Source organism: Macrobrachium nipponense, chromosome 41, assembly GCF_015104395.2.
Source record: "Macrobrachium nipponense isolate FS-2020 chromosome 41, ASM1510439v2, whole genome shotgun sequence".
Classification (NCBI taxonomy): domain Eukaryota; kingdom Metazoa; phylum Arthropoda; class Malacostraca; order Decapoda; family Palaemonidae; genus Macrobrachium; species Macrobrachium nipponense.
This window is the reverse complement of record NC_061102.1, coordinates 35230364-35243723: the sequence shown is the minus strand read 5'-3', so window position 1 is coordinate 35243723 and position 13360 is coordinate 35230364. Positions and strand designations below refer to the sequence as shown.

The 13360-nt window shown below is 36.9% G+C and overlaps 1 protein-coding gene across 1 annotated transcript; it reads left to right on the top strand.

Annotated features, from left to right (window-relative positions):
* Positions 1-3179: 3179 nt before the first annotated feature.
* On the top strand, positions 3180-12354 carry LOC135212687 (uncharacterized). Its single transcript, XM_064246364.1, has 6 exons — positions 3180-3891; positions 5561-5760; positions 6854-6998; positions 7187-7309; positions 7727-7985; positions 11304-12354. The coding sequence occupies exons 1-6, from the start codon at positions 3813-3815 to the stop codon at positions 11362-11364; spliced, it is 867 nt and encodes a 288-aa protein (XP_064102434.1). The 5' UTR covers positions 3180-3812; the 3' UTR covers positions 11365-12354.
* The last annotated feature ends 1006 nt before the right edge of the window (positions 12355-13360 follow it).

The window sequence follows — 13360 nt, the reverse complement described above, 5'->3', positions numbered from 1 at the left end:
TCACAAATAAGGAAGCAGTTAAAGACCTAGGTGTGATGTTGAATAGGAACATGTTATGCAATGATCAGATAGCAATATTATTAGCAAAATTCAAAGCAAAAATTGGAATGTTGTTACGGCACTTCAAAACAAGAAAAGCCGAACACATGATTATGCTTTATAAAACGTATGTACGTAGTCCACTTGAATATTGCAATATGATATGGTACCCACACTACCAATAGGATATTGCACAAATAGAGAGCGTTTACCAAGGCTAGAAAAAACTTTTATAATCCACTGACAGGGAAATATGAATTCAAAAGTGTTAGTATTCCGCTTTCTTATCATCATAGTTTGGAAAGGGTGCAACATTTATTAAAACAAAACAAGATAAATAGGTTGGATTTAGCTTTTAGGTATAATAGCTCGTTAAAATCAAAGCTGATTGGGAATCATGAAAAAGAAAGGAAAGATGACGTTGGGGTTTACGTGGTACCGTGTAAAGATTGTTATAAGTGTTATTATGGGGAATCAGGCAGGGGATTGGGTATAAGATTAGATGAACATAAGCGATCATGTAGGATGGGATCGAAATATAGTTCAGATGCCAGACTGAACTGTATTTCGAAGGAGCGAAAGTAATCTACAGAGATAATAATGTAGGTAAACGCAGAGTAGTTGAAGGGGGTCCTATCAATATTTTAAACGTGTTTGAGTTTAACAAATCATTTACCCAAGAGGATGCATTTTCCAATTACTTGATTCTTAAAAGTATAAATATTAGTACAGACGTTGTTTGCACCACTCCTACTGCCCAGGATGTCTCTTTCTCCCGCCCAGGCATTGGAAGGAAGGAAGAGCCCCCACTGCAGGTGTCGAGCAGAAGGTATGGACGAGGGAACGGCCGAACAGACAGAGGAAGTGATTCAACCACGGCGATCGGCTCGTCATGGCCAGACAACATTTGAACGAGGGAATAACCTGATTGAGATAGTTTGTTTTTGTTGTTGTCTCCCTTGGAGACGGTTCCAGCATCTTTCCTGTCCTTCGTGACTTTATGTATATTTTTAATTAAAAAGAAAAAATCAGTACGGCTGATGAGGTCTACTGATCAAGTAGACGAAAGCTCCCGTCATATAAGAATTTTTTAATACACATCTCACATAAGTGTGAACTTTTATTACTTCAAAACATTCCAATCACGTTATGGTAATTTTTTGTTTGCGATATATATATGTGTGTACATTATATATATATATATATATATATATATATATATATATATATATATATATATATAATATATATTATATATATATATATATATATATATATATATATATTATTATATATAATATACATCTATATGTAAATATAGATTAAATTTATATATTTTATATATATACATATACTATATATATATGTTATGTATATATATATATATATATATATATATATATAATATATATATTATACACAAGTTCCACGCTGGCCGAGTGCATTTCGCGCTCGGCTACAATTCCGGTGGTCCGAAATTCGAATCTCGGCTCGGCCAATGCGGAACCAGAGGAATTTATTTCTGGCGATGGAAATTCATTTATCGATACAATGTGGTTTGGATCCCACAATAAGCTGTAGGTCCCGTTGTTAGGTAACCAATTGGTTCCCAGTTAGGTTAAAAAATATATCTAATCCTTCGGGCCAGCCCTAGGAGAGCTGTTAATCAGCTCAGTGGTCTGGTAAAACTAAGATATACTTACTTTATATTTTATACATAGATTTATATATATACACATCTTATGTAGTATTTTATAAATATATGTAGATTAGTTATATATGTATTTATAGATATATATACATACATACATATAATATATATATATATATTATATATATATATATATATATATAATATATATATATAATACACATACACTGATGGAGAGGAAAAGATATCTTTCACATTCCATGATGGTTACTCCTGAGATGATCTTTCAGATCTACAGTTTTTGGTTTTTCTTGTTCCAGAAACATAGGATTACGAAATGCAAAAGTTTTGTGTCTAGACATATACATGCATTATGTGCGTAGACACAAAGTTTTTGCATTTCATAATCCCAGATTTCTTTTAACAAAAGGAAAATATTGTAGACCTGAAATCCCATCTCGGGAGTAACCATCATGGAATATGAGACATCTCTTCCCTTGTCTACCTCTTACAAACTTACAGAAAATTAGAATATATTTATGTCAAATGAAAAGATGAGGGCACGTGCGAACTTAACCAGGTGATCAACGATGCCACTATTAAGGGCAATATCCGAGATTCCCTCCCACTCGTCTTCTGTTCGCAGACTTTTTAAAGCTTCGTTGTCTTTGATAGAATGACTGAATCATATTTCGAATCCAAACAGTTTCCAAACTTTACACAAAAAATAAAAAAGTAAAAAGTGCTCCAAAGGCACTCTCAGCCGTGGCCCATGCAACTTTCAACTACGGCCCGGTGATAGCCTGTGTTGCTGGCACCTATAGCAGTACTAGACGCACGATCATGGCAAACTTTAACCTTAAATAAAATTAAAAGCACTGAGCCTAGAGGGCTGCAGTTTGATATATTTGATGATTGGAGGCTGGATGATCAATATAGCAATTTGCGGCACGCTAATCTCAGGAGCTTTTGAGATCTGAGGGCGGACAGAAAAAGTGCGGACGGACAGACAAACAGTCATCTCAATGGTTTTCTTTTACAGAAGATTAAAAAAGTATGATCTATCAATTCTACATTCGTTTGTTTGTATGGTGTTTTTACGTTGCAAGGAGCCAGTGGTTCTTCAGCAACGGGACCAACGCTTACGTGACTTCCGAACCACGTCGAGAGTGAACTTCTATCACCAGAAATACACATCTCTCGCACCTCAGTGAAATGCCCGAGAATCAAACTCAAGGCCACCGAGGTGGCACGCCGACACCATACTGACCACGCCCCTGAGGCGTATAAATCTACAGTTGTATAATCGTTTGGACTCACAGCAGAATCAAGGATGACTAGCATATCCTTCCGGTGTAAGGTTGGGGCTCCTGTGACTCAATCACAGGAGTGTCCGTTGTCTTTCTCTTTAGTTTTGAGATTTTTTGTTTGTTTGTTTGTATGGTGCTTTTACGTTGCATGGAACCAGTGGTTATTCAGCAACGGGACCAACGGCTTGACGTGACTTCCGAACCACGTCGAGAGTGAACTTCTATCACCAGATTGACACATCTCTCACCCCTCAATGGAATGCCCGAGAATCGACCTCGCGGCCACCGATTTGGCAGGCCAATGCCATACCGATCACGCCACTGAGGCGCTCGAGATTTTCTGTTGCACATTGAACAACAGTTTACACATTTTATTTCACTCTGAGACGGAGGTGAGCTCCGTTGAAACGTAACGACCGCTTTTGGAAATTGGAAACAATAACCCTATTGAGAAGACAACCTTCTCTATCAGTGCCGACGTTCGCAAGGAAGGACTGACTCTCTTACTTAGAGGAGATCCTTCAGCACTGCACCTCATTCTGGCGGTAACGGAAGCCCCGAAAGGATCTCCTCAGTTGTCGTTTGTTTTCGTGGAGGAGGACAGACTCAGCATATTTACGAGAGACTGAAGGAAGAATCTTGTGAAGTGATCACTGACGTAAAGCTTGAGGTGAAGCATTAGTTATTCTGAAAAGATCTGAATGACTGAGTGAATCGAATATCAGGCAAAAGAGGAAATACGTCTATGTGCAGTGTGTATTCCTAATTCACAGAGTCGCTGGACAACTTGAAACCCGAACCAGGGTGAAGCAATGAGTTCCCGAGTCGAGACGATGGCTACGACTGTGTTTTGGATACTTTTTGTGGTGGGCTCTGTAGTCTGCTACCCAGGTATTACCTTTTTTCTTTCATTTTTAGTAAACAGCGCATGAAAGGTGTTAGAAGAAGCATAAATTACCTACACAAAATTACAAAAGCTAAAGGAAGCATTTTAACAAAGCTAATCTCGTAAGGCTTGCTTTTTGACGAATTATCTTAACCCGTATCATTCTCCACATCATTACTTGTCGTTATTCAGAATGCTCAGTTACTCATAAGTACAGAATGGGATTGAAACGATGAAAACGAACTTTCATGGATTCGCAGAACGCAAAACTAACACAACTACAAGAGGATCTCACAAGTGAATACCACCAGTGGAAATGAAAGAGAAAAGAAATTGAATTTGGTTTAATTACCTTTTGAACTGATCAAATACAGATTAACAATATTGATGAAAAATGGTATAAAATTTTCGTCACAGGATCGTGGGTTTTTAGTCTACGAAAACTAATTGCTCTCAAATTCCAACACCCAGCACCTTCTACGCTGCATTTTTAACAAAGCTGTCACTGGTTCTCTGTAAGCTCATGGAGATTTTTATCCCTTTACTGATAACTCACAATTATTTTCTGTTTTATAACAAACTTGTTTCGCAGCCAGTTCTTTGACCACCCCACACTGCTCTACTCCTAACGTGTCTTCTATGCGCATGTTACTGTCTCATAGGTATATGGACATCTGCCTTCTCAGTTCCACTTGGTAAACCTGTGGTTTTATCACTCCTACACTCGCTTCTCTGACCTGTATCTCATAATTATTACCATGTAATACTTAACATTTAAAACAGCATTCGAGGCACTTCCTTACTATAGTAGATTCACATCAACCGTGCATTTGATGTCTAAGCCGTCCCTTACGACGCTCCTAATTGTCTGTTGATAAGCCCTCAGTCTCTCTCTAGAGTTCACATGGGCGGGATGTATGTTCCCCCTCTCCTGAGAGATACGTCTTTCAAAAGTATCCATCAGGAGAGGGGGAACATACATCCTGCCTATGTGCTCTCTCTCGAGGGACAGAGATTTCAGTCCTTCGATTGGCTTATCAACAGCCAATCAGGAGCGTCGTAATGGACTGGCCTGGACATCAGATGAACGGTTGTTGTGAATCTACCATAGTCGTTAATTCCTGCATGCTATTAAATAAGAACAATGGATGTGGGTTGAAAGTTCAAACATCAACATCTTCTCTACAGTCTTGAGGGATTGGGTGCTTATATTTTATATATTATATATATATATATATATATATTATATATATATATATATATAATATTATCATATATATAATATATATATATATATATATAGATATATATCATATATTCTATATATATATAATAATATATATATTGTGTGTGTGTGTGGGTACGTGCACGCACATGTAAATCGTGCATACTGATCAGCAAATATTAAATGTCAAACACTGATCACATTTTAATACGCATATAAACCGTATATACTCAAAATCAATCATCAATTATGAAAATTAGAGTTGCTTTCGATGCTACATAGGCAGAACAGATAAAAAAACAAATAAAATCTGAGTCCTTTATCAAAAGCCTTATCTTTGGTCTTATGCTATCTTAAGCCTATGGTGTTCTTAATTGGCGACTTGAAGCTTTTGCATTCAGTACTCAAACCTTAGAGCACGTCACTGTTAATCTGTCTCTTTCTTTCAGAATTGGAAATCAGTTATGAAGAGAAGGACTTCGGCGAACCTCTTGAGGTAAATGTGCCTGTCTCCGAGCCTCTTAACTGGAGGCTCAAGTCGGACTTAGAGCTTACTTTGAATGTAAAAGCGGTTGGGATACTCTATCCTTATACAGCCAATTTTACAACCGTAAAAGGCGTCTGGAACCACTTACGCATTACACAGGACGTAAGTTATCTATAAAATATACTTGTTTTGTGTGGCTTCAACCTGCGACTCAGGTGCAAGGGGGAACAAAAATGACTCACTACATCGAAGTTAGACTGCATTCTCTTCAGGTAGTCTCTCTCTCCCGTGACATCCTTAATTCTGAGATCCCTTTCTCATTCATCTCTCCTTGCATATAATTTCCTAATAAATAAATTCACACACACAAAAATTATGCACCTTATTTGTTATTGTTACCTGGATCCGACGAAACTGTTCCAGTGCAGTCGTATCAGTGGAACGTAGCAAACTAGTTCTGCCTGGGTCAAGTTTTCGAAGCTGAATAGAATCTAAATGCCTAAAATGAAGCCTTTGTTCATTTGTTTGTTCAGTGTTAAAGCAAGTTATCAAAGCAAATGTTAATAACTTTCCATTTCGAGAGATGATGTTATGGTCTCATCATTATTGAAGGCCAGCCAGGCGCCGCATAATCTGTCAGCTGAGGTTTTGTGTGAGAGCGGCAGCCGCCAAATTCCTACGTCGACATAATTGCTCTTGTTTACTGCATCTGCTGCCAAATACAGTTACTTTACTATTAAAACGAGCAAGAATCTGCTTTGCAATGGGCTTTCCATGTTTTAGGGCAGGAACAAGTATCAAAAGCAGCTAGTTAATGGACTGCTCCGAATTTTGAAAAAAAAAAAAAAATCAAGAGAATACGTGAAATGAAGTACTGGATAACATAAAGGCTGTTCCTAGTGAGGATGGAAATGGAAAAACACATGTAAGTTTCGAATCTTTCCGTAAACCCTCCAAATATCGTGATTCTTAAAATTAGTTACAACATAACTTCAACTACCAATGTCTTAATTCAATCATCGAAATTTATTCGTTTCGTGCCTTGTTAATTTTGTTATAATCAAATGCATTTGACCGACATTAGCTGTACAAGAAAATATAGATTTCTACGAGAAAAGTTGGATTTTTTTTTTTTTTTTTTTTTTTTTTTTTACAAAATATAAACTATGGAAAGCATTTATGATTTTTCTTTTTTATTTTTAAGAAATGCTACTGTGACACTACAGCTAATGCCAGGTGGTTTACTTCGTTTCAGAAAGTCGTACTGTCTGCGAGTGGCAAAGAACAGAGCATGAAAATACCTCGGGAGAAACGCAGAGAGACAAGATATAATCGCAAATACAGAATAACAATCCCGAATAGAGTACATTTGCATTTATGCAACGACGCCTGTGAACAAAGTAAGTAGAGAATAAAATGCCTGGATTTCTATTCAGTATTTTTTGTTTTAATATGCTGAATAAAAAAAAAACAGAATTAATTTCATTGCCATTATACCATGTAAATCCGATGATGCATGAAGTCAGAAACTGTCCAGCTTACTTACTCAGATCGTCTGAAAATCTTTCATCTTTTGCACACTTGGCAGATGTCACTGGCGCAGCCATCGTCATTCTGCCAATGGTCAGCTGTCTTATGATCATCGGTCTGGTTGCTGTTAATGTTTACTATAATCCGCAGATGAAGACAAGTGTTCTACGTCTTTTTAAAGGTAATTTGCGACATGGTTGCTTTGAGCAAATCTGATGCGTTGTAACTGTGAGGCAGGATTGAATAGCCTGCATGGTCAACACCTTATATTTCCTTTAAGACTAAGTAACGTCAGCGTTTTTGGATACGATCACACATTAAAGCCTATAAAAATATATGTTCAGGCAGAGTCCATATTTCCTTGGCATCTTTCAGTCATGCTTCGCATCAAGTAGGTCATATTTATGGCAGAACTGGAAAAATAAATGCTAATTCGCCCAATTCTTCAACGTCGGCAAGAGCTGATATGTTTCCCACTATAACAATGAACGTTGTGTAACATCTTGGGGACTCTTAGGCCAATGATATATATAAACCAAGGTCCAAAGTGAGGACCTTGATATAAACTGACCATAACATTCGAGTTCGTTTTTTCCAGAAGGGCCTTTCTCCCACCCAGTGCCCGAGTCTTGGGCGCCACCTCCACCCCCGCGTATCAACAACCACCACGGCAATCAGGTGAACATCATCACCATTTCCTCTAACAATAACATCGCGACACCTTCTGAACACTATTACGAGATCGTCGAGCACTACCCGAGGACTGACGTCAGCGTGAATGCTCTCCATAACCATCGCCGAAGCCATAGCGATACTGCCTCTGATGACAACGGATACATCCAGCCCATCCCTGTGAGGTGAGTTGGTACTACACACGCGTCATCGTGAGCCTTTTTTCCACATCACTCAGGTCAGTGAGTGATTTACTGAACCAAGCCAAGATATGGATTTTTTTTTTCTTTATGGTCGTGCGTCGGAACCGTAGGTACAGCTTAATATTACCAGGATCAAGATTATCTTTTAAATTAAAACTTTTGAGATTTAAAACCTGGAAAACAAGTAAAGATTACATTTCAAAATCAATCTCGGAATACGAATGGTTTGTAGCTGAGGTAAAGAAACGTTAGTGAAGGGAAGAACCGATATTATTTGATGAGGCTGATGTTCCTAAGAAATGGTAAACTTTTGCTGGGGTTGTGCACAGATTGAATAGGCCTTATGCCAGCACACTCCACTCATATTCGATGAGCAGCCCGTCAATCCGTGCTTGAGGCAACAGGAAGCTTAACTATACAGATTTTCGGGAATGAAACTAAAACTAAATTGAAATTCTTGCTTATGGAAAGCACTGACACAGGATATGAAGAAACAAAATTTGAACTCTTAGAAAATTGTTATGAGCAGAAATTTTACCTTCAATAGAGACCTGAGTTTCAATGGGAATACAGGGGAATGTTTAGGTGAATGTCGGCATGAGATATGCAGAAAAACAATAAGAATGTGAAATAAACTACATTAATCGGATATATATACATACATACATACAATATATATATATATAATGAAGAGTACAGCGAGAAGACTGGAGATCATTTCTTCTTTTTATTGACACCTATGTTTCGGGAATCCTTTCCCATCTTCAGGGCTATAAATAGAATTAATTTTTACAATATTAAAAAGTATGCTTAAATAACCTAATAATCATAAGAAATATAGATTGTCATTAAGCTAAAAGGAAAAGAAAAACTACAAAGTGACTTTTAAGCTAAAAGTAAATTAAAACACTGAAAAACTTAGTAAAATAACAGATCCAAAAGCAAAACAAAAAATAGATATTGGTAAAATTAACAAAGATAGCGTTCTGCCAGACTTACTGTTAAGAGGTTTGGTTATTAACTGATGGAAAACAGCATAGTCAAAAGGCGATGTTAGAGGAATAAAAAAAGAGGGGGAGAGAGAGAGAGAATGTGAGTAATAGGCAGTTAGGGAATATGTAATAGTGTGGAGGTAGTTTGGTTGTTTAAGGTAGGAGACAGTTTCTTGACAGAGTAGTTTGAAATTATTATACATAACGTCAGTTTTACATGAAGTTGAATGGTTCCTTATAGCCGAAAATTCTTTTGATTTAAAAATGCAGCCAGTGCGATAACTGACACCTCCATGGGAATCGATGCGGACTTTCAGTAAACGTCGGGTGGATCTGACGTAATTTCCAAAATTACATTTTGGACAAGTATACTCAAATACAACGAAAGAACGCATCAACCCCGAAAGGGTGTCTTTGAATTTAAAAAGTCTGCCTATTGTTAAAGGGTTGTTGAACACAAATTTGAAATTAACATCGGGGTACAACGTGCTTAGCGCTGTTGTCAGTTCACGTCTAAAGGCTGCATTTTTACAAATGGCAATGAAAAATACATTAATTTCTTCGGAACTTGAGGACATTGATTTAAATGGGTTTGATTTAAATAGTTTTAGAAGCCTACTTGAGCTTGCAGTGATTGATACCCACTTTGTCTTTAACAAAAAGTTGTATAAACAGGTTGATGGTATGGCAATGGGGTCACCAAGGGGTCCTACATTCGCCAATATATTTATGTGCCACCTAGAAGAGCTGTTTCTTAGCCAATGTCCAGAGTTATTTCGGCTTATTTTTTACAGAAGATTCGTAGATGACACGTTTTTATTGTTTAAAGAAAAATCCCATGCTGATATGTTTTTAGAGTTTGTCAACACTTTTCATCAAAATATTAGGTTTACAATGAAAATGGAATCAAATAATCATCTACCTTTCTTGGGCATAAATATTTCACGTTTTAATGGGAGATTTCTCACAGGTATTTTTAGGAAAAAGACGTACACTGGTTTGGGTCTTAACTTTTTTAGCAACTGCTCAATGACATTCAAGCTGAATTCGGCAGACACTTTTATTCAGAGCCTATTCCCGTGTTCAGATTAGAATAGTTTTCATAATGAAATAGCCTTTCTTTAAGTATTTTTTAAGAATAACTGTTATCCTTCTGACCTCTTTGACAAAATTGTAAAAAGGTTTTTAAACAATGTTAATCAGCCCAGTTTATTGTGTCCTCAAGTTCCGAAGATATTAATGTATTTTTCATTGCCATTTGTAAAAAATGCAGCCTTTAGACGTGAACTGACAACAGCGCTAAGCACGTTGTACCCTGATGTTAATTTCAAATTTGTGTTCAACAACCCTTTAACAATAGGCAGACTATTTAAATTCAAAGACACCCTTTCGGAGTTGATGCGTTCTTTCGTTGCGTTTGAGTATACTTGTCCAAAATGTAATTTGAAATTACGTCAGATCTACCCGATGCTTACTGAAAGTCCACATTGATTCCCATAGAGGTGTCAATTATCGCACTGGCTGCATTTTTAAATCAAAAGAATTTTCGGCTATAAGGAACCATTCAAATTCATGTAAAACTGACGTTATGTATAATAATTTCAAACTACTCTGTCAAGAAACTGTCTCCTACCTTAAACAACCAAACTACCTCCACACTATTCATATTGCCTAACCGCCTATTACTCACATTCTCTCTCTCTCTCTCCCCCTCTTTTTTTATTCCTCTAACGTCGCCTTTTGACTATGCTGTTTTCCATCAGTTAATAACCAAATCTCTTAACAGTAAGTCTGGCAGAACGCTGTCTTTGTTTATTTTTTCAATATTTATTTTCTGTTTTGATTTTGGATCTGTTATTTTACTAAGTTTTTCAGTGTTTTAATTTATTTTTAGCTTAAAAGTCACTTTGTAGATTATATTTTTATTTTAGCTTAATGACAATCTGTATTTTTTATGATTATTAGGTTATTTAAGCATACTTTTTAATATTGTAAAAATTAATTCTATATATAGCCCTGAAGATGGGAAAGGATTTCCGAAACGTAGGTGTTAATAAAAAGAAATGATCTCCAGTCTTCTCGCTGTCCTCTTCATTATTAAACTTAAGCTCACCAGGAGCGAAAATCGTACAACTTATATATATATATATATAAACACACACATATACATAAGTACATACAAACACACTCATATATAGTACATATGTGTGTGCACATGTCCGTGATACTGTACTTGGTGTTAAGCGTTATCTAAAAACTTTGATATATTTCTATCTTCCCTTACATAATAATGTCCTTTCCATTTCAGGGACAGCCTTCGCAGCGTCCCACGGCCTCAGCTTCCAATAACTATCCGACCACAGCGATAGCACCAGCTTTTGGAAGTTACAAGAAACTTTCTACATTTCTTAGAAGTTAAAGGTACCCACTGAAAAATACACGAGGTGGAGGAAAGTTATGTTTGTTTATTATAGAAGTAATAATCAAATAGCAATTGCTTTGTAACTTTAAACGTACCATATTTTTTAAAAAATAAGTATTGAGTACTCAACAGTTATGGCCCTATTTCAGCGCAATTTGAAAATAAGTATGGCCTTTATGTCGCACTATTCAAGCAAAAGTTAATAAAATCACTGTTATCTCTTGTTCCTGGGAGTAGAAATGTCGTTCCAAGAGACAATACTCAGTTAGCGAAAAAATGCGCGCACACGCAGCGATTTGCATAAAAACGAATGATCGTTAATGTCGTTTTCATATAATTTGACCACGACCCAACTTCGCGCCATCGGAATAATAACCTTCTTAAGAAATAAAACTGTCCTTCAGTTCAAAATATACGTTTAGGACAAACCTTTGACAGTGAAAAGGAAACCGATGTAGAAATATGCGTTTCATAAATTTTCTCGTAATCTATGTTTGGACATGGAAATTTATATCTACTGAATGGCTGAAAGCAGTGGTTATTATTGTTAGTATTTATATATTTGTAATGATGTGAAAAAGTCAGACGCAGACTAGAATGGAGAAATAAATAACATTACATACCAAACTGGATAGAAGCATTGATTAGGCACTAACTATTGAAAATAAAATGAGTATATAAGACATTACCTTTGAACTGTGCCCATAACTGACGGGATATAGTTATCTGAGTCTGTAGAAAAATACATTTATCCTTGCTGGTGAAACTGTATAACAGCATGAATATGGGAAAATAGTTTTTCTGAGTAGCCTAAAAACTGATGCTAAGTACATTCTGATTTCTTGTAAATAATTATGTGGTATTGGAAAAATCTTGTTACTATCGGAGCTCTAAAATGATTCTTGTATTTGCTGAAATAAATTTATTGGACTATGGAGAACAAACTGAGTGTCCTTTTCTTCTTCCCAGCTGGTTCCCATTTTTATATGGGGTCGCCGTTTCGGATGAGCCGTTACCATCTATTTCTAATCCTGCGCCTCTGCCTCATCAATTCCCATCTCATGTAAGTCCCCTCTCACACAGTCCTTCTATATTTTTCTTGGTCTCCCTCTTCTCCTTCCTTGAACCTCCATCCCCATAGGAAGTCTCCCAGCGTGGTCCTCATCTCTCCTCAACAGGTGTCCATACCATCTCAGCCTTCCCTCCTGCACTTTCTTTGATACTTCCACCACTTTAGTCGACCCCCTTATGTGGTCATTTCTCTTCCTATCCTCTCTTGTCACCCCAAACATCCACCTGAGCATTCTCATTTCTGCCACATCCATCTTCTTCTCCTCTATTTTTCTCATGCTTGCTGTTTCCGAACCATACAGCATTGCTGTTTTTACCACCGTCTTGTGAAATTTTCCTTTTAACCTTAGCGGTACTCTTTTGTCACAAAGAACTCCAGAGGCCACTCTCCAGTTGTTCCAGCCTGAATGTCATTTATTCACGACAAATTTTCAAAAATTCCTAAGTGCTAAATTTTTTAGGTTAAGCATATGAATCTTATTCATATGCTTATGGACAACGTTATAAACCAAAGCACTTAGCAAGAAGGGTTAGGTCTTGGTTTCCTTGTCAAAATAAGATTTAAATACTTGTGTATAGTATATCCTTGAATATGATTGGAGCGACTATGCGACTATAGCAAAGTCCAGCTACCTTTGCAGCTAAGCCCGCGCCCACTGGACGCCACTGGTTGGCTAGCTCTCTAAGGGAGAATGACGCCACATTAGTTAACAATTCCAATGATTACCAGTACGGATTTGACTCCGTTCGGTATTGTTGAGTTTCATGCAGGAATCATGACACTAGAGATTTGAGTTTCCGGAGTTGTTTAGTATGTAATTGATATCTCCGATAAAAGATACACTAAGTCATATTTCATTATAAAGATCTGG